Source organism: Urocitellus parryii, chromosome 8 (assembly GCF_045843805.1).
Source record: "Urocitellus parryii isolate mUroPar1 chromosome 8, mUroPar1.hap1, whole genome shotgun sequence".
Classification (NCBI taxonomy): domain Eukaryota; kingdom Metazoa; phylum Chordata; class Mammalia; order Rodentia; family Sciuridae; genus Urocitellus; species Urocitellus parryii.
The window spans coordinates 74,691,080-74,712,635 of NC_135538.1; the positions used below are offsets into that span (position 1 = coordinate 74,691,080).

The window sequence follows — 21,556 nt, forward strand, 5'->3', positions numbered from 1 at the left end:
TTAATACACTCTTTAAAACAACTCTCATAACTGTCATTTCACCTGCAAACTTTCTTGCATTGTCTCACTTGGGAACACCTTATGTATAAGACCATAAGACTGTTTTTAAATTTATGCCATTTTAAAATTCAGAGACTAGGAATATGGCTCAGCACTTGCCTACCAGGCATGAGGCCTTGATTCTATCCCCAGTACCAGAAAGAAATAAAATAAAAATTAAGAGCAAATATTTGATTAGCATTTAGTTTACATGTGACCATAACTTTAGCACAATCAACATAATACTATATTTAGATTGGATCTTCTTTCAACAGGTGTTTATGACATGAAACTATATCAAAATTAGTTTCATTTTAAACAGAAGTATTGTATACTTACATGCTTTGTGTCCCCAGGAACTATATGCTCATAGCACCCACCAATCATTTTTAACAAAGCCACTCTGCCACATTTTTCAAACATCCTGTGTAGAGTTACTTCTCCCCTCCCCTCCCATAAAAAGGCATACCACTAAACTGAAAAAAAACATTTCAATCTGTTTGAATGATTATGTAAATAGAAAAATTTTAATTATGTACTAGTTTTTAGTAAGAAATTTATTGTACAATTAGGTCACTTAGAAATCTAAATGTAACATAATTTAATAATTGATGTTTAACAGATTTTTGTAGCATGTAAAATGCACCTTCACATATGAATTCATGAGGGAACTTCAGAAGCATTTGCGCATGCATGTATAGAATTATTCTTTATACCAATGTGCCTAATCAATGACTGAAAAAAATAAATAAATGACTGGATACCTACTACCCCTTACTAGTGAGCCTCAAAAATTATCAAGTTAAAACAAATTAGTTTTGCCATACTTTAGATGAAAGGTTGGAAGAATATAGTATAATATAGTACAGTCTTCATTCAAAAATTGTTGTTTAGGGACCTTTTTAAAAGTTCTGTTTTGAACATTTTATGACAAATTAAAAAGATTGAATTTTCACCAAAATACCCCAAAAAAGTATTGGATAAAATATAGTAAATAACATGAAAGGAAGGAAAATCTCTAGGGGGCCAAAAATAAAGAGGAGTAAAAACCTGATAGTGAAAGTATTTGCTCTTCAGGTCTCCGGTTCAGTAACCACAAAGCCTAAACTTTGTTTTATTTTGTTTTGTTTTTTTGTTTTTTGATGCTGAGGATTGAACCCAGGGGTTCTTAACCACTGAGCCATATTCTCAGCCCTTTTTTTTTATATTTTATGTAGAGACGGTGTCTTGCTGAGTTGCTTAGGGCCTCACTAAATTGCTGAGGCTGATTTTGAACTTGCCATCTTCCTGCCTCAGCCTCCCCAATCTCTGGGATTACAGGCGTGCACCCACTGCACTGTCAAGGCCTGAACTTTAACAGCTAAGTACTGTCATGCTAAACAACAGAGAAAGATTCCTTAATAAAGAATTAAGTTTATTTGGAACATGCAGAGCATTGCAATGGAAATACATTCATAGTAAACTATGACTACTCAAAGAGGTTGAGGAAAGGGGAAGATTTTATTGATTGATTGGGGTACTGGGGATTGAACCCAGGGAAGGAGTAGTTTTGAAATTCAAAGAGGAGAAATCCAAGTAACTTTCTTGGATTTAAAGTTCATTGGTCTTGGAGACCTGAGGCATGAGTTGGCATGAGCTCATTAGTGGAGATGCTGTTGCTGGGCAAGTATCTCCTGTGGAAAGTACCTTATCCGAATTTCTGCAGTCTTAAAGAATACTACAGTTTAACTTTGTTACATAATTATGTGATATATGCGAGGCTTGCACAGGCATGGCTACACGTAGAAGATGAAGGAATTTCTAATGGTTGTTTTTGATTTTTTGCAAAAGTCCTTGTCTCAGACATGAGCCCTTACCCCTTTATTTCCTGACACTACTTTTGTCTGGGCCTGACAAGAACAATTTCATCTTGGTATCAGCAACTTTCACAATATACTCAGGATATCTTAAAAGGTGTATTAAGAATCGTAATGCAAAAATAAATAAATAATAATTTTTTAAGAATTTTTTAAAAAAGGACCACATCTTTAAGCAAAATAATGGAGTTAGAAAAAATTCCAATCAATCTACCTGCGTATCTAATCACTCTGTATATACATACATTACTTAGAGACTGAGATGCCAAGAAAATTTTTCTGTCTCCACTTCTCATGAAGAACTTATAAGCTAATGGAGAAGATAGGCATTAAGTACACAAATAATTACAGATAGAAATTAGTGCTTTGAAGAAAATTAAAACACAATAATGAGAAGCAAGGTAGAGGTAAGGCAGCTTTTAATAGTGGGGACAAGGAAGCTCTCTGAAAAAGATTTGAGTTGAGAGCTAAGAGAAGCAGCAGCCAATCGTGCTGAGGTGGAGTCTTTAGCCAGGTATAAGAGTAAATGAAAAAGCCCCGAGTTACCTTCTGGGAAGCAGAAATGGGTGGGAAAATATGAGCCGTGGAAGATTAAGTAGACAAAGACCTCTGAATGTCTGCATAATGAATTAAAGGAGAAGGAAAGTAGTACTACCTACCTATGGCCCACAAGATTAACTTGAGGCATTCAGGTTTTCTTGAAGGTGGGCAGTTTCCATCCCTGGACATATGCAGGCCCAGAGTGGACACCCATTTAAGCATTGATTGCCAGACTAAACTCGAAACGTTTAAAGATCCTTTGGATTCTAGCATTATGTAATTCTATCAAGTAAGAACTCCTAGAGAACATTTCTAAATTAAACTAATTAAACAAGGCATTTGTAAAAAGATACCCAAATATTCAAAAACTCAACAATCGGTGCTCCTGAAAAGACATCCATAGACAATTAAAATGATTGTGTAATCTTTTTTTATAGCTACCTTACAGATTTAACTATGTTTTATGAATACACTCATTTTATCTGCAAGATTTTTAAGGTGGTACTAATTTAAAATTTGTTATTTTGCTACCAAGTATACTGCCATGAGTCCCAAGAGTTTATTGTTTTTTTTGTTGTTGTTTTAGCAGTTGTGGATTTGGTTCATTAAACATTTATTGACTATGCCATGTGCTTAGTACCATAAAGTAAACAGTAGCAATTAATCTCCATTGAGCTTTTAGCCTAGTAAAGAGAAGGGGCAAGTACACAAATCAATGTTACATGAAATAAAAAGTAATACATGCCACGTTAAAAGTATAAAAATTTGTGGAAGCACAGAAGAGGGTATTATCACTAGTCATTTAGCTGAATTTGAGCTAAGTTTTGAGGGATAAATATGATTTTTGTCTAGCCAAGCAATGGGGCATGGCACTTTGAGTATTGAGAAGAATACAGAATATAGAACATTGAGAATCCATTTAGTTTTTTTTTTAAAGTCTCAGGCATTTTTTTATGCATTTATCATACAAAGAGTAGCAAAATAAAATTCTGCTTCTGGATAAATAGCTAATGTGTCAGAAAGCAATGAGTGCTGTGTGAAGAAAATGAAACACTGTACCTGGGGGCCAGGATAAGGCTTGCTGTTTCAGAGAGGATGGTCTGAGAAAGCCTTCCTGGGGCTTCATTTAGGTCAAAATTCCAATAAAATGAAGAGCAAGCTACCTGGCTATCCAGGGAGAGAATGCTGTAGGCAAAAGAGGCAATAAGTACAAACTCCTTGAGGTAGGAGAGTTCTGGGGGTATTCAAAGAACACCAATGAGGTCTCTGTGTCTAGAATGGAAAAGGAGAGAAAATATTTATAGTAGTTGTGGTCAGTCATGGTCAAGGCCGGATTATGTGACTGAAAGTCATGCTAAAGAGTTTGGGTTAATCCCAAGAAGAACCACCTGAGTGTTTCAGGGCTATGATATTAACTGTGTTAGCTTTTCCTCACTGTGATCAAAATACCTGATAAGTAAAATTGAGGGGAGGAAAAGTTTATTCTGGCTCATAATTTCAGAGGGTTAGTTTAATCCAGCTCCATTGCTCTGGGCCTGAGGTGAGGCAAAACATGACAAGCTTGGTGGAGGAAAGCTGCTTGGATCATGGTAGTCAGGAAGCAGAGAGAAAGGGGAAGTACAGGAAAGCACACTACCAGTGATCTACCTCCTGCAGCTGCACCTCCCCTGCCTACAGTTTCCACCCAGTTAGTTCATTCAAACTAGGGTGGACTGATTAGGTTACAGTTCTCATAATCTATTTCACCTCTGAATATTCCTGCTTTTAGGGGACACCTCATATCCAAACCATAATGTGAACTGACTGCAACAATTCTGCCAACTACTTTGAGGAACATAAACTATAGTGGCTCAGGGTAGAAGAAGCAGACTAGGAGGTTATTACAACAATCCAGCAGGAGATGAGCAATTCAGGCAAATGAGCATCAATATGGCTAGTAAATAGAAGAATTAGATCAATAGATTGGAAGATCTTTAAAACTATGCTGAGGAGATTAGAGCTAATTTTAATAGGCTCTGGGAAGCTACTCATGATTCAGGGTGGGGCAGGTGATAGTAATAAAATCAGAACTAAAATTTAGAAAAAATTTAACAGCACTATTTTTGATGGATTGATTGCAAAAACTATACAAAAATCTGTTGTGTTTGAAAGTAATTTACTTTTGTGTTTCTCTGTTATCAAGAAAGAAAAATATGGTTTATTAGAAGACATCAAAAGATTGAAGCAAGACAAACAAGGTCTTGAAGTAGACTTAGAAAAAATGAAGAAGGAGCGGGACCAAGCCAAAGATCAGATTGCTTATGCCACTGGTAAAACACTGAGTTGAAACAGTTTACATTTATACTCATAATTGCTCTAATCTTTAAGTAGTATAAATTTATTTTATCACTGGACATGAATCTGAGAGGTCCCTCTAAGGGGCCAGTGGAACTTCAACTTGGGCCAGGAGGGTTCTTGATTTATGCCAACTGGAAAGAATTTCAAGATGCATCAAAACAAGGCACAAGCAAAGATTTATTAAAGGACAACAAAGCAAAGGTATACACATCCCAAAGGCAGGATGCAGATACCCCTCACCTCTCCAAGAAGAGAAGACAAAGTGATGCACCCAAAGTAGAGCTCTCTGACTATATATAGGATTTTCCTGGGAAGAAATGTGGAGGTTCCCAGGCAAACTTGTGAAAAATCGAACCCTATGTCAATCATTTGATATTTGCAGTTCAGAATATATCTTCTTGGTTAAGTAGTCTAGCTATAAATTGATCTTGGGTACATTGAATCTTAGGTCTTTGAATCTGCTGACAAGTGATTGTTTTTGTCCTAAATGATCTAGTACAAGCATACACTGGAGGTTTTGTTCATCTAACTGAAGAGACAGCATGGCCAGTCATGGTCATAGATCTGGGTCTCCATCTAATAAGAGTTTTATCTTTTTCCCAAAGAGCCCTCCTATCTCAGAATGATACAATTAAGACTATTCCTTGACGTATATTGTAATTTCAGAAACATGTTTAAAGGTACTACACTTTTTAGCAAGTTTTTAATCAGCTTTAACAGGAATAGTTACAAAAATCAAAGAATCAAGATTTTGAATTCATGAACTTTAATAGTTAGTTGTTTACATGTCTGTCATTTCAGTGGGACCAAATTTCCCAGTGGCAGGATCTGTCTTTTTTTGTCCCTGGGTTTGAAACATTATATGGTCTTCAGTATTTACCAAATGAACACATAATACTGCACTGTATTTTATAGAGAATGCCAGTCTCTACTGTCAAGGGAGTATAAGATAAGAATGCAGATAACTTTAAGGAAAAAATTATGAAAAAAGTTACAAATAAACAAGAGGAAATGGAGTGCTAAATAAAATTTTCAGAGAAGAGTGTCATTTGAGCTGGACTTACACAGATATTAAGATTGGAAAGTGAGGGAAGCTGCTTAAGTGTGTACCCTGAACACATTAAGTGCACCTGTGGATGGGAGCTTAGGCTAGCGGAACACATGGCTGGAAAAATCAGAAGAACTCTTGTTTGCCAAAGTAAGGATCTTTCCTCTACAGGGTCATTAGCTTCAGTGTAAGATATGCACAAAGAAATCCATTCTTACCTGTTTGTAAGAAAATGACATTTGCTTTCCTCCTCTGTAGAATAATGATAATGAGTTTTTTTAAAAATTTTTTTAAATGTTTTAAAACTTTTTTCTTGAAGTTTATTGTGGTAAATAAATTAATACATGCTAAGCACTCAGGAACATTTGCCAGTGTTCTTTTTAAATATAATTGTAGGCATTCTTCATTTTTATCTCTTTAATCAACCTTTAGTTTTCCATGAAAACAACTTTACTTTTATTAAAAAAAAACAGTGGAGAAAAAGATTTTTTTTCAAAATTTCCAAATCAAGTTTGAGATTGAAGATTTGGATTATAAATAACAGTTTCTTGTCTCCCATTATGAGTAGATACATACACTACATTGTATATCAGTTATTTTATTTCTTCGTAATGCTTTAATTAAATGGGCAATGGTTTTCATGCAAAATCTTTTTTCCATACTTAAAAAAATTGCTATCGGGTTATTGAGTTACTTTGTTCTATAGGTGAAAAATTATATGAAATAAAAATTTTAGAAGAAACACATAAACAAGAAATCGGTCGTCTGCAAAAAAGGTTACAATGGTATGCTGAAAATCAGGAACTTCTGGACAAAGATGCAACTCGGCTTAAGGAAGCAAATGAAGAAATTGAGAAGCTGAAACTTGAGGTAATAGACCATTTCAGAATGTATTTCTGCAGATGAACCCTGTTGTCCTCAATGTCAGTTCTACATAACCCTGTGTCATTGCATTATTAATCTGAAGCCTGTTAATTTAAATAGATGGTTTAGGTTCAGGTTTAGATAGTCAATTTTAGATTAGAATTGAGAATAAATGCAAGCTCCTTATCACAGCCTGACAGATTGCCATGTAGTTTGAACCCTGCCTTCCTCTTCAGCCTTGGCTAGTACCTACTCCCCCAAATCACTCTCCCCCAAGTCACTCTCATTATTGGCATGTGCCAGCCTTGTTCCACTTATTGCCTTGTCCTGGAATATTCTGGTCTCAGTTTTTCCATGTTCACTGTTCTTTCCTGTTTAAGTCTCAGCTCAAATTTCTATCCCCCAGAAAAGACCTTTCCTGACTCCCTTATCTATTGTAATCCCTTATGTATTGTAATTCCACCCCTTCTGACTCTTTGTTCTTATTTTTTTCACTATTTTCTTCATAGTACTTGTCACACTCTGAAGTAATTTTATTTACTAATTGATTTATTTATTAGCTTGTCAACTATCTTGCAAAGCAGTAGACTATGAGAGCAGAGACCCAGTTGGTCTTCTTTATCCTCTTTATCTTCAGCAGCACTGGGTTGTACTTGGCACTCAAGGAGGAGCTCATTCAGTGTTTGTTGAGGAACTAATCAATGAATGAACCAAAATTATGCTTCCCCTAGGCCTTTCCTGGTAGGTTTTAAAAATACTTAAACCTGTTCTTTCTTTATTGACAGGTTGAGAAATTGAAAGCCGAATCTGGCAATTCATCTGCTCAGCAAAAGTTACGTTCAAAAGATAGAGCATGTGATGCCAAAAAAATTCAAGATCTGGAGCGACAAGTATGTGTTAAGGGTAAATCTTAAGGCATTTTTGTGTACAGGGCATTTTGTTTGAGGAGTCTGCGTTAGATGTCGTTAACCTGGAGAATATTGTTTTAAAGTAACATTAATTTTTAAAAATTACTATATAATCTATAGCTTTATAAAGAATTTTTAGACTAATGTGCATCAGTTATAACATGGTAGACCTATTGATGAAAGTTTATTTTGGTTCCAGGTCTATTAGACATCTAAAAGAAGAAAGGAACAGAATTTTAAAGTTCTGGATATAGAGTTAGGTATTCCTTCTCATAAACCAGGCACAATAGTACACACTTTTAGTGTAAGGGTCCGGTGAAACGTCGGAGGAAGAGACCACAGGAGACTGTCTTATGCAACAGCAGAAGGGAGGGTTTATTTGGAGACCAGCATGCTAGGGCCCAGAGCTCTCTATAGCAAAGAGAGATAGAGCCCTGAGAACAGCTTAAGCAGAGCTTATATACTTTCCTTGGAGAGGGCAGGGAGAGAAGTTGCATTTTGTAGTTTGGCAGTTGGGGACAGCTCATTCTGGGAACAAGATTAGCAAACAGTTCTTAAGATTTCAACAGTGTTTTGTTAAGCATATAGAAAAACGGAGTGACAAGTACCTATTTTATTAACCTTTCAGTAGTCCTGGCTACTCAGGAGCCTGGGACAAAAGGTGGCTCGAGTTCAGGACAACCTGGGCAACATAGCCAGACCTCATCTCTTTCAAAACAAATAAATTACTACTACTTCTGACCAAAGAAAGATAGGTGACAGAGGAGCACAGGAAGAAAAGTCCTTGAGTTGGGAACATGTTGATAATGCTTGGAAAATGTTAAAATCATACAGAGGATCTAATTAGGCATGTCACCACCAGGCATGGTGGTACATACCCATATTACTTGGGAAAGGCTTAGGCAAGAGGATCACTTGAGCCTTGTAGTTAATATAATTCTGCCTCCACCAAAAATTATGATTATTTTTTTGATCTGTTTAAAAAACACCTTAATATAGCATTTATATTCTTAACTAAATATTAAAATAAGAATTTTCAGCCTTGTTCATGAAGGAGCATGATTCTGTAGTCAATAACATATGGCTATTATTCCATCACAAATCTCAAACTGTGAGGTCATCAGTGGGATGAAAATTATCCTAGTTTTGTGAGCAGGAGGAAAATTAAAAACTTTGTTACTTTTACAGGACATTTGCTTATGTTGAAAGGTATGATTTAGTAGTTTGATTCAGGGGACAAGAAACGAAGAGGAAAAAAAGGTTTGAAAAGCTAAAAATATTCTAGAGTGAGTGTAGTCCCAAGATTTTGCTTCAAATTTAAATTAGCCAATGTAGAAGAAATCAAAAATTGTGGGAGAAAAAAGACCAAAGAGATCACCTCTCCATTTGATGACTTTTTAAAGAGAAATCTTGTAGAACTGAACGTGTGACAGTAAAGAAAGAAAACATACTAAATATCAAAATTGACTTCAAATAGTGATCTATATTGACCAGAAATACACTGTTTTATAAAAGAAACCTCTTTTATTAACACTTTCATAAAATATTCATTGATTTTTATCATCTTAGATTATATCTATATAAAAATTCATCATTTAATAGTATTTTGTGTAGCTAGAATACTGCATGTACATTTCAGATTTTATGTATTCTGTTTTCTTAGCATTTTAATAATTGTAGACCTGAATATGTATTTTATAATTAAGTTATACCACAGTATATTCAGAAACAGATTAATTATAAATATTTTTCTAAATAGAGCATAAGTAAAAACAGGGCTAATTAGATAGATTTTATAATTTCAAATTATGTGTATTTGTTCACTTTTATTTAATGGAGTATTTCATAGTATATTTTTAAAAACTCTTACTGAAAACTAAACTATGGTCAATGGGACCAATATAACTGGTATACAAAGAATATTTTAAGGCAAAATTAAAGATAGAAATAAATTTTAGTTTTTCCTAAAAATGTTATATTTAAGATATCACAAAAAAGGAAAAAAAAATTTCAATTTAATTTTGATAATTTCCAGAGCTTCATGCATGCTAGGCAAGCACTCTACCACTAAACTACTCCCCTAGCCCTCTTTTTTTAAACCAGGGATTAAACCTATGGATGCCTAACCACTTTTTAATGACAGGGTCTCATTAAGTTGCTGAGGCTGGCATTGAACTCAAGATCCTCCTTTATAAGCCTTCTGGGATTACAGGCAAGTGCCACCATGCCTGGCTCCCCCAGCTCTTAAAATATTTATAATTAATGTAGTCATTTAAAATTTTAACAAATTCAGTTAAGAAAATCTAGTTCTTTTTAATATATGTGGTATGTATTCTATGCATATATTTGCATATGCTTACAACTTCAAATAACTAGATTTTTAATACAGAGGAAACAAAGCTTAAGAATTTTTATAGATGAAATAAGGTATTAGTATTTGTACCTGAATATATCCCAGTTTATAGTGCATCAATGAACATGCAAGCATTTACTATTAATTTTGCAAATGGTATGACCCTTAAATGGCTAATATGAATAATATTTAGTATATAAACAGGATTTTGAGCACCAGCAACTCAACTTGCCTTAGGTAGTTTTTTAGAAAAATTCATAATAGCCAACATTTATCATTTTGCCAGTAAATGTTGGGCCCTCTCCCAGGTGCCCAAGATGAAAACCATCTAATCTTCACTTAATTCTATCACCTTATGACTATACTGTTAGCATATTCATTTTACCCACAAGGCAAGAGGTTTAGATTAAAGAGTTGACCCAGGGTCCTAAGCTGGTGGTACACTCAAACCAAACATGTTTTTAACCATAGTACTAGTCTGCCTCTCAGGTGTATTTTGTTGCATGCTTATAGGCTAGAAAATTAATAACAAAAAATTTAATGTTTTAATGTATGTTTTTCAAGGATATCTTAGCCATAATACCTTTTAAAATGCCAGGTATATACACACAGTCATATATAATACCAAGCTGTAACTTCTGTGGACTCTTGATACAGTTCTGTCTTATAGAAAGACCATATATTATATCAATGAAATGAGAAGTATTTAGTCTTTAGATGATTTTTAATGAAATCTTTATAAATCTGCCTTGATTCTCAATTAAAAGAAGTTATTTTAAATTAGATTCAACTTCTTTTGGAGGGGACCTTGGGGGGATGTTGAAGTAGGGGCAAGATTGTTGCTGATGAGCAAGTGCTTAAGAAGCTCTCTGTTTATTGCCAGAGTTTGAAATATTAGTTACGTGCAATCAATGACTAGTAGAAACACTATCATATAAGGGGGTCTGTGGGAAAAAGAAGTAGGAAAACAACAACTTTGCACTCAGACTGGTTTTTACCTAAAGAAAGGCTGAAGGTGTGTCTCAAGTGACTATAAAAGGATTTCTGTAAATTAACCAGTAGTTAGACACTACCATAGGGTATTTTTAAATCAGATAATCTAGGATTTTGAAATTAATTTGTACTTCTGTGCCTTTGATTCAGTCTAGAGGCCTGCTATAAGCACTCTGAGATTTAAAAATGACTGAGCATCATCTAAGTTTATACATTAAACTACTTCATTTTTGTACATATTTGTGACCTTACATATGTTCAAAAAATATTTTAATAGGTTAAGGAAATGGAAGGAATTCTGAAGAGAAGATATCCCAATTCTTTACCTGCTTTAATATTGGCTGCATCAGCAGCTGGTGATACAGTAGATAGAAACACAGTGGAATTTATGGAAAAAAGGATAAAAAATCTAGAAGCTGATCTGGAGGGTAAAGATGAAGAAGCAAAGAAAAGCCTGCGTACCATGGAACAACAGTTTCAGAAAATGAAGGTAAGGGCGAGGTAGCCGGAGAGATGGAGCTCAGAGCTGGGACCAAGGAGATGGCCCTTCCTAAATCCTTTTTAACAATTAGCTCTAAGCATCATTGCCCACAAAATTCCTTACCACAAGTGGCAGTAAGTGCAAAAAAAAAACGGCTCCATCCTATCTTGTCCTCTTTGAGCAATTTGTTTTTATTTAAGGCACAGGATAATCTTTTCATTGTTACTCTTAATATTCAAATTAATGGAGATTAAGTCAAGGATGAAGCAGAGTAAAAACACCTGATACATATTCAGTGTAAAATGAAATTACCATAATTAAAAATATTTTCACTGAAATTTATGTCCATGAGTAAAAAATGAGACAAAAATATACATTTTGTGAAGTGGGAATGGATCAAAATGTAAGTGCCTGAACAGACCAAGGATGAGGTATTTAATTTACTTTTAAATATTTGTTGAGCACAATGTTCTTGTCAGGAGTTTGTGCTAGGTGCTTTAAAGAATATGCCAGTTCACCTTGCACAATTCTTCGTCATTTTTCCCCTGGTTTACAGATGAGGGAATTGGATGTTCACAATTTTACCATCTTGCCCAGAGTTCCACTGCTGGAGGGGGCAAAGCAAGGGCTCAAATCGAAGGCCTCCAACCCTGGGCCACAAATGGTTTTAGGAAGCTAGTCCTGCGCCTCAGATTTCTATCCTGAGAGAAGCAACAAAGAATATTAGATTCCAGGGACAATAAAAGGTTAAAAACCTGCAAATACAAAGACCTGAAAATTAATGTCATATCAAGCAAGTTGTGTTTCCTCTATTCCACCCTCTTAAATCTCTCAGCCCCTGTCTGGTTCACTTTGTTTTCTCACTGTTCCTAGTATGTTCTTTATCACCCATTTCACCCACCTTAATGTCCTCACCTTGTTCCCCCATTTACCCCATCTCCTTCAGTCATGCTACTTTGAATGTCTGAAGACTGCACAATTGAGAGAGCGGGGTTGCTGTAGGTATATGTGTGTCCAGTCTCAGGAAGTCTTTCAGTGGTATTTGACAAGCCTATTGCATGTATTTGATCCTTCCTTCTTCCCTGTTAGTCTTTGCTCCAACTTTTTTTGTCAAGTTTATATTGCCCCCCATCTCTACCCCTATTCTATTTTTAGCAGACCATGTCCCCTATATATCAAGAGAATATAACATAAAGGGAAAAATAAGTGTTAGCATCAGACTGACCTTCAATTGAGGCCCAGTTCCAGTATGACTCTGCTAGTTACATAACCTGTCTGGAAAAGAAACTTACTGCCAATTATTTACTTTTACTCAATTATCTTTCAGTTCTGCAGTTTCTTTAATAACATGTCACTATACAATCATTAATTTAAAAGGGGGGGGCTGGATTACTGTAATAACTTCCTGACTATTCTGCACACAACCACTTTGCCCTATCCTTTAATTCTTGACACTAAAGTTAAAATTATATTTTTATGTCCATCTTACACACACACACTCACATACACCCCTTTGTTGATATCCTTCAACAACTTCCTGTTGCTCTTAGTGTAAGTAAATGGCATTTACCCACAGAAGTCCAGACCTTTCCTTGGTTTCCAGTGTTCTGTTGTTTGTTTTAATACCATGTTTCTATTCATTCACACCAGCTTGCTTCTCCCATTTTCCTACAGCCATAGAAACTTGTATATTCTGCCCTCATCTTTCCCACAGTGAAGTTGTTCTTATCCTTCAATCCCAGCAAAACCTCCGCTGGATTCCCTGGTAGATGAATTACCTCTATAGGCATTCTCAGTCCCATGCAGCACTCCCTGATGTCATTTACCACAATTGTAGCCACTTGGATTGGATCGGTAGCAGTTTCTGTCCCATTCTAGATGCTGAACTCTATGATGGGTGGGACTGTTCTACTCTTATTGTCATATTCCATTATTCAATTGGGTGCTTGGCACAGAGTTGATACTAATATTTTAATTAGTTTCTAAGTTATGAGCTATTAGGAGGATCAAGTATCATGTAACACCCTAGTACCATGCTGAAGGCTCTCAAGTATGAACTCCAACCCCTCGGCCATTTTTATGTATCTGAATCTACTAATAACTTTTCCCTCTTTACAATATCCACCATCCTACTCTTGCCTCCAGTCCCTGTCACTACCTCTCTGATTCTCAGTACACACCAAGCAGTCACTTTCACATATCCTCTTCCTACTTCCAAAATATCCCTTCTATTCATCCACAAATTTATGCTCATCCCTCAAGGTCAAACTTAAATGTGCTATTTTTGCATTCTTGCCCCCCTTCCTCAGATTTCCAGGAACTGGGATACCTCTCCCACTCTGCATCATGTTCATAGGCCCATTACTGCAGTGTACATTGTAACTTGGTCTCTTGCTGTCCTCACTAGGGTTTGGTCTATTTGAAAACTACAACTGAACTTTCTTTTATCTCTAGAACCTAGCACAATGCCTGGAATGGAATTGTAGCTCAATAAATATTGAATGAATGAGCAAACACTATTAGTTCCTCCCTCCATAGAGTAGACTGTTTAATTTGTTTTGAATACTAAAGCTTAGGTATACAAATTCCAATCTCTTACTCATGAGATTAATAAATTGAATTCTTAGAAAAACAGCACATTTTTACTCTTCCAATATCAAAGAGTATTTGATGTTTGACATGGAGAAGGATGTAAATAGGTTAATATTAATTTGCTCATATCAAATTAGTAAGTTATAATTTATTTACATGAATTAAAATTAATAATATTGATTTAATAAGTTCTAAGTTCGAAATTTATTTTTAAGATTTAAATTTGGGGATATACAAATTACATGTATGATTTAATATTTATGATGCAAATTCTCAATTATGAAATTATTTAAGATATATAAGAATATATAATGTTATATCCTTCAGAGAGTAGGACTTCAATATTTTTTACTTAGAATTGGAGATATCAGAATATATGAGTGCCTCAAGGAAGGACTGGGTAGGGCCTGGTAAAATGCAGAACTACAGTAACTAAAGTGTTGAGCAAGGGCTTGATATTACACAGATTCTTTTCCTCAGATTCAGTATGAACAACGACTAGAGCAGCAGGAACAGTTACTTGCTTTCAAATTGAAAGAAACACCCCAAAACCAACGAGACAGCTCCTCAAGGGTTAAAGCACTAGAGACGGAACTTGAGGACATTAAGGAGGCCCATCAAGTCACAATAAGGAACCTTGAAGCAGAAATAAATGTTCTCAAACACCAGAATGCTGAATTAGAGCTCAAGAAAAACAGCAAAGATGATAAAGATTTACAGTCTATAGAATTCCAGGTGGAGCAGGCTCATGCTAAAGCTAAACTGGCGAGACTCAATGAAGAACTGGCTGCAAAAGGAAGAGAAATACAAGACCTTTCAAAAACTGTGGAGAAGCTTCAGAAGGAGAGAAGAATGATGCTGTCTAGTCAGAACTCAAAGGGCAGAGAAGAAATGAATGTCAAAAGGTTGAAGAAAGATGTTTTGCATCCAAATAAAAGAAATGCAAACTCCTCTGGAACCATGGATAAGAAGTTGTACCAGCCACAAACTTTTACCGATTCTCATCTTTCAGAGGTTTTGCAAGAAAACTACAGATTAAAAAATGAACTAGAGGGATTAGTTTTGGAGAGAAATAAGCTGAAGATGGAATCTGAAGCAGCAGTGAACCAATTTGAAAACTCCATGAAGAGGTAAAATGTTGTTTATAATATATGGGAACATAAAAGACTTTTTTTTTAATAAAAAGGTAAAAACATTTTTCTCTGGATCCAAACTGAATCCATAACTGAATTTTAAGAAATTGTGATAAGATTTGTTTCAGTGTAGGGTCTTCTACCTGCTGGTGGACCAGATTCTGACAAACCAAAATCTCCATGTCAACCCAAACTGTCTTTGGTCTGACCAGTCTTGTCTTTCTGCATACACCCAAATGATGTTAATAAGCTGGTCCCTTGAGCCTTTCTTGCAAAGAAATTATCATTTATTATTACTATAGGCAGGTTAAGAGGAAAAGATTCTGTTTTCAAAAATAACTCTTCAAACTGTCATTGTGATCTGTGCATCCCTTGGGAAACTTTTATACTTACTCCTTTCCTCCTTAGAATCTCCCGCTGCTGTCCATGGTCTCATCCTCCAAGCATTCCATCATCCTCAGACGTTTCTTTCCCTTAGTCAAACCACGTTCTGGTCCTCTTTCTGTCAGTGCCAGTTTTCCACAAGTAGCCACTTTTATTTCCACCTCTGAAATGTAGCTCTCATCGTCTTCACTCTTTTCAACCTGTTTTCAATGTGACCTTTCCCAGCCCAGTGTCTTTCTCCATTTTCCTCAAAAGTGTTGACTACACAACCTTTTCTGACTTCAGATTCCACTTTCTTTCCTTCTCCCTAAAACTGTTTCTCCATTTCTAAGCTTATCTGTTCTTATAGCTTCATGATTTACTTTTTAAAGCTTGTTCTCAGATATGAAGCCTAACAACTATTTATTGGATTGCTCCTCTTAGAATCAACATTACTTCAGGCTTCCCCCCTCCATTTTTTTTAATCTTAAAACTAGTCCCCCCTTCCAAGTTCCCTATCGCTGTCTAGTAGCCATACTAATTCCAATTTTCAGGCCCATTTTTACCTCTTTTCCTTGGGTTCATGGTCTATAGAATACTTCCTTATAAATACTCATCATTTTGGCTTCTTTACTAGCCTACACGGTTGACGCTAGTCATCCCACCCTGATCACCTTGACTTTGTTTCTAACTCCCCCAATCATTTTGCTTAAAAATCATTAATATGCTTTAAATACTCCAAGTCACTGTGCCCTCTAGTGACTCCACACTTCCTTAAATATCAAGACTAAATTTCACTGCCTCACATCTCAAGCCCCATCACCATTCTGATGCTACCCTACATGACTTACCTGCCACATTCTTCATGCCTTTGCTCATTTGTGTTTTAAATCCTACTGTTCTACCAAACATTTCTTGGACCTTTCCTGAAAATTGCCAGCTCCCACCCCCAACTCCTACATGACTTATAATATGTACCAAGGAAGCATTAATCATACACAGCCTTGTGCCTCCTTGAGAATGGATAAGAATATGCTTCTACATCCCCGCCAGCAATCTAGTATAGGTGCAGAATGAGCATGGGAATCACCTAACAAGTATTTATTGACTGATTGGCAGCCATATTGCTCCAAATGGAAACTTTGTTTCTTCAGTCTTGAATACGATAGTGGTATGAAGCTGTTTGTGAAGAATCACATACTTTCCTAGAAATAATTTAAAATTCATGTTTTTCTTATAAATTTTTCTGTACATAATTTTTAAATTTCCTAGTCTGTTTCTCAGATAGCTTGGAACCCAAGGAATAGTCTTTCCTATTACAGAGGATGTTTTTCAAAATAATAATTCAGTTAGGATTTTTTGCTTTTCCCAGAACTCTGACCATTCCATGAAGAAATATTATATAGTGAAATAAGCAACCGATTAAATTTGTAGTTTTTAAATTACCACATTTAAAAGGTAATGACTAACCGTTGATAGTTAAACTGTTTTGGAATTCATCAATTTTGTCAAAGACAGTGAATAGTATCACATTTACAGTCAAAGTTAAATTCAGATTTTTCCCTTATGTCCTGAGAATTATCATAAAGATCATTTTATTCTCACAAATAGCCCTAGGATCAAAAAATTGGTCAATGCTATCAGGACACAAATAGTGAAAATTCTAAAGGAAGCAGCTGTGATTATCCAAATAAAAATCTAAGGAAGAACTCTGTTTACCTTAAAAGATAAAAAGGTCAAGCAATTTGCTTTAAATTCAAGAAGAGATTTTGGAACCTTAGATTCCCACAAAGAATGTAACAGCAGGTTGGGGATAGAGTGGAAGACCCAGACTTTGAAGTCCAGCTCTGCTAGACTTGAATCCTAGCTCTAAAGTTTATTAATCTGGAGTCCTAGATATATCACTTTTCCTAAACTCAAGTTTGCCCTTTTAAAATACAGTAAATAATAGTGTGTTCATGGAGTGGCTGTAAGAAGTTACAGGTTGTAAATCATGTTGCATGGTGCACAAAATTGATCCCCTCTCACCCTTTGCTTCTTTAATTTCTAGACTTAGCATAACTCTGAGTTAGAGATTGAAGAGCTACTTTTATGTGATTTGCATTTGCTCCATAGGGTCAAGGAAGATACTGCAGCACATATTGCATTCCTCAAAGCATCTCATCAGAGGGAAGTAGAGAAACTCCTTTGTCAAAATGCAGTCGAAAATTCTTCTTCCAAAGTAGCTGAACTGAATCGCAAAATAGCAACTCAAGAGGTACCTGGCAAATTTGTTTTGATCTTTCTTTGACTTTAATGTGATGTTTTTAGAACTGTTAGCAAAACATTTTTTAATTTGTAAGTTATTTCACTTTTTGAAGATTGATAATAGAAATGGGAAATTAGTATTGGCTTTAAAAAAAAGATACCATTATCATATTTAACTTTTCTCCTTTAAAATTATATCTTTTTAAAAAATTAACTCTACATTTCTTAACTCTTTCTATAAAAGATTTGTAACAAATGATTGAGTCTAACATGATTGGGACATTAGTAATTGAGCTTGAATGTTAAACTACCTCCCTCCCAAGTCCCAACTGACAAGTAATTATCCCCAGGCATTCTTCCTATTACCTTTCATTCATTGAGCAAATAATTAAAAGTCTGTTGACTAGAAATAAAATAATGAACAAAGCTCTAGCCCTTATGAAGTACAGTCTAAGAACCTGAGGAATGCTGACAACTCATCAGCAATTTCCTTAACAAATGACTTCCTTCTTGGATAATAAGTATATCTGCTTAGAATATCTAAAAATATTTACCATGTGGCCCATCTTCTATGATGTTAGTAGGTTGAAAAACAGCATTAAATAGAACTTTCATCTGCAACTTAAAAATCATGTATCCAAATAGTGGGGAAAATGTTTGAAAAATCCATGAAGAACATGTGAATGTTTGTTTTGTTCTTTTTTTTTTTTAAGTTATTTGTATTACAGTTTTATTTTTTTGTTTGAGGTGAGTAAGCACATTATGGCAGGAGCAAATGGCATAAAATAGCACCAGGTGTCAACAATTTGTTTCAAATACATACTCTACAATAAACTAAATTCCCAATATGCTTTATCCTTGTAAAGTTTCCACTAAATAAAACAACCTTAGGAACAGAACTCTAATACTCTTTATCCTGTTTATAATTTTAATAAAACAAGTTTAAGGAAAAAACAAATTCTCCAATTAGGGAAGTTTTATGGGCTGGCTACTAAAAAACTGACTTTCTTAAGAATCAAAGTAACATCTTTATACTTGAGAAACGCCCCTAGTATAAGAGGTATTGTTGAAATATTTAGGGGGTGAAGAGTAATGAAATCTGCATCTTAATTGCAAATGACTTATAAATAGTACTATTCCAGAAGTATTTAAAGTGCTTTTCAAAAGTAACTCTCCATACAAACTCTCAGATAACCTCTCTAACTTTTTTTTTCAAAAGAGTAGGTGTAAGAATTATATTAAGTGATTCTGTAGTAAGGAACATTTTAGAAGAAGTGGGAATAGTAGTGTGATGGGGCCATGAATATGTTCTTTTCTCAGTTATAAATGCAGTATTGTAAAATTGTGAGTTAAATGGAAATCAATATAATCTGATCATTAAATAGTAAAAATACATCATTAGAGTTATTTTTCATGTTTTCAGTTTCTTGATGTATATCTGTTCTGGTATTTCTATTTTTTTTACCTAAAGTATGAGACTAACATTTCAGATACTATAAGACTTGTATTTTTAATTAATAAAAATATAGCATTCTGCTTAATTACAAAATACAAAATAATATCCACTCTTTTTCAAAAGCTCAGACATTATAGAGGTTTATTTTTAAAGATTTTCAGTCATGAGTTGGCTTTCTTATATTTTTCAAATAGCGCTCAAGGGAGAGTTTTATTAACTCAGTTCTCTTTAACAATTTCCTAGGTACTTATAAAACATTTCCAAAGTCAAATTAATGAGCTGCAAGGTAATCAAGAATCTCTTACAGTTTCTCAAGTTCGAGAAGAAATCCTACAGAAAGAGGTAAGAAATACCAAAAATTTATCATAGCATACTATTTTGGTTAGGTATTTAAATTATTCATATTTCTCTAATTTAACTTTAATGTACACATAGATATAACGTGAAACTTATCACAGCTCACAAAAATATTAGTAACTTGCTATATAATGTCTGCTTTTCCCAGCTGAAGTCAAATTATTAGCAGTAAGTTTTTATAAGTTTGTATTTGCTGTTAAAGTTTTATAGTCCAGTGGGATGAGAGATGTTTGGTTCTTTGGGGGCTTTTTAGGAAATGGAATAGCCATTTCTGCTTTAAGTAATATCAGGGAAGAAAGATAGTTTATTGTTCAGTTCTCCTGAGTTCTTAGTTTGGACTCCCCTGTATCAAGAGATTAATAAGTATGTTTTTCCTTTTGTTAATCTGTACAACACAGGAAACTCCATTGCAGGCAATTCAAAGCAGTGGCTTAGAACTCTCCAAGTTGGTAGTTTGGGAGAGATTTGGATTAGAGGTTGCAAGATAAAAGATTGGTAGAGGAAAAGAAATTTGTTCTTTTCTGGTTGTCTTAGTTCAAGTACATTGTCCCATGAGGTGGCTCCCAAAGTTTGGCCTCTGTAAAGTAACATTTAAAAGAAAAAACAAAGATTATGGTTAGAAACTGCTTTAAAGACCATTCTGAGTCTAGGAGGGCAAGCTAATCAAGAAGATTTCTAGATTCTGGCTGTTTAAATGTCTCTGGTGATATCTGAATGCCCCATGCAGCAACAGGCCTGAAAATTATCCACATGTGAGTTGTGTTGATTCTCTGCAGTTTATATCACGTCATTCAGTCTCACATTATTTAAAACTGTATTTTTTTCTAAAGTTCTAAGTTTTAGTGATTTCAAGCCATAAAGGTGAGAAAACTATGAAATATTATTTTGGTGAATTATATGTATATAGCCTGATACTAAAGTAAACTAGAATTCAGAATCTAGGCCAGATGGCAGTTCGATAACAAAATCAAGAGAAAATGAAAAGGCTATGAATCTGATATCCACAGGGGCCATTATAATTCGCTACTGAGACACAGCTTTATCTCTACATCACATCTGTTTCTGTCAAAGATAATCACAGATCAATTTGTTTTCAAAAATAAGTCTAGTCTCATTAGCTTGATTATCCACGTAAATGCAGCAAGAACAGGCTCTTGTTAAAGTCTGCTTTGCTAGAACTTTTAATGAGGAATCTTATATTGGACTTTCAAAGCGTCACCAGATTAGGAAGGATAAGCCAAGGTTTTGTCATTAGAATTTGCCTCAAATCTATAAATTTGAGTGGAAGTTCCTGAGCCTGTGTCAGATTTATTTCCTGGTCATCAGCATTTACATAAATATCCTGTATACTCCAGTCCTGATGATTAGGCTGGAGGGCTGTTTGTAAATATTTCTGAAAAGGGGAAGTTAAAATGGACAGCTGAGCATTTAGAGGATTTTCCCAGGAAGTTTGAGAGGATGAGACCAGATTTTGAGAAACAAGGACCAGAAATCTAGATGATCTTTTGGATGGTCAAAGTCAGGGAATTGAGTAAAGAAATTTAAAGCGGGTATAGATTTTAATTTTATCAAGTCTTACTGCATTTTATTTTTGTTTTTTAATCTTTACTAAAGGAATCTCAAAGAATAGCTTCAGCATTGTTTATCCAAACTCACCAGTCTGAGCCTGGTTTTCACAATAGACTTAAGATCTATGTCTATGATTCTCATCCTTATGGCAAGTAATGCAAAAGGCATCTCTGGGAGATTATTCATTGATAACCAGCAGCTACCCAAACCAAATCCACAAAAATCAAAGAACTGTTTTTTTTCACTACTAATCTGAATTTAGAAAGGACAAAGGGAAATTTTTACTTCCCTCTCAACAAGGTACTATAGACAGAGATCTGGGAGAAGTAAGTAGTGACAATTCGTACCTTTTACCAGTTTCTGCCAGTTTTCCTACAATCCTATCTACAGGCTCTAGAGCAAGTAGAGTATTCCAGAAAG

At 35.0% G+C, this 21,556-nt stretch overlaps 1 protein-coding gene across 1 annotated transcript in view; it reads left to right on the plus strand.

The window, feature by feature from the left end:
- The window catches only part of Cep162 (centrosomal protein 162), an 83,853-nt gene that overhangs the window by 46,792 nt on the left and 15,505 nt on the right, over positions 1-21,556 (plus strand). The window contains exons 19-25 of the mRNA XM_026411356.2: positions 4,618-4,744; positions 6,527-6,690; positions 7,470-7,574; positions 11,216-11,428; positions 14,492-15,141; positions 17,623-17,764; positions 19,454-19,552. Of these exons, the coding sequence (XP_026267141.2) occupies positions 4,618-4,744; positions 6,527-6,690; positions 7,470-7,574; positions 11,216-11,428; positions 14,492-15,141; positions 17,623-17,764; positions 19,454-19,552 (1,500 nt within the window). The remainder of the gene's footprint in view (positions 1-4,617; positions 4,745-6,526; positions 6,691-7,469; positions 7,575-11,215; positions 11,429-14,491; positions 15,142-17,622; positions 17,765-19,453; positions 19,553-21,556) is intronic.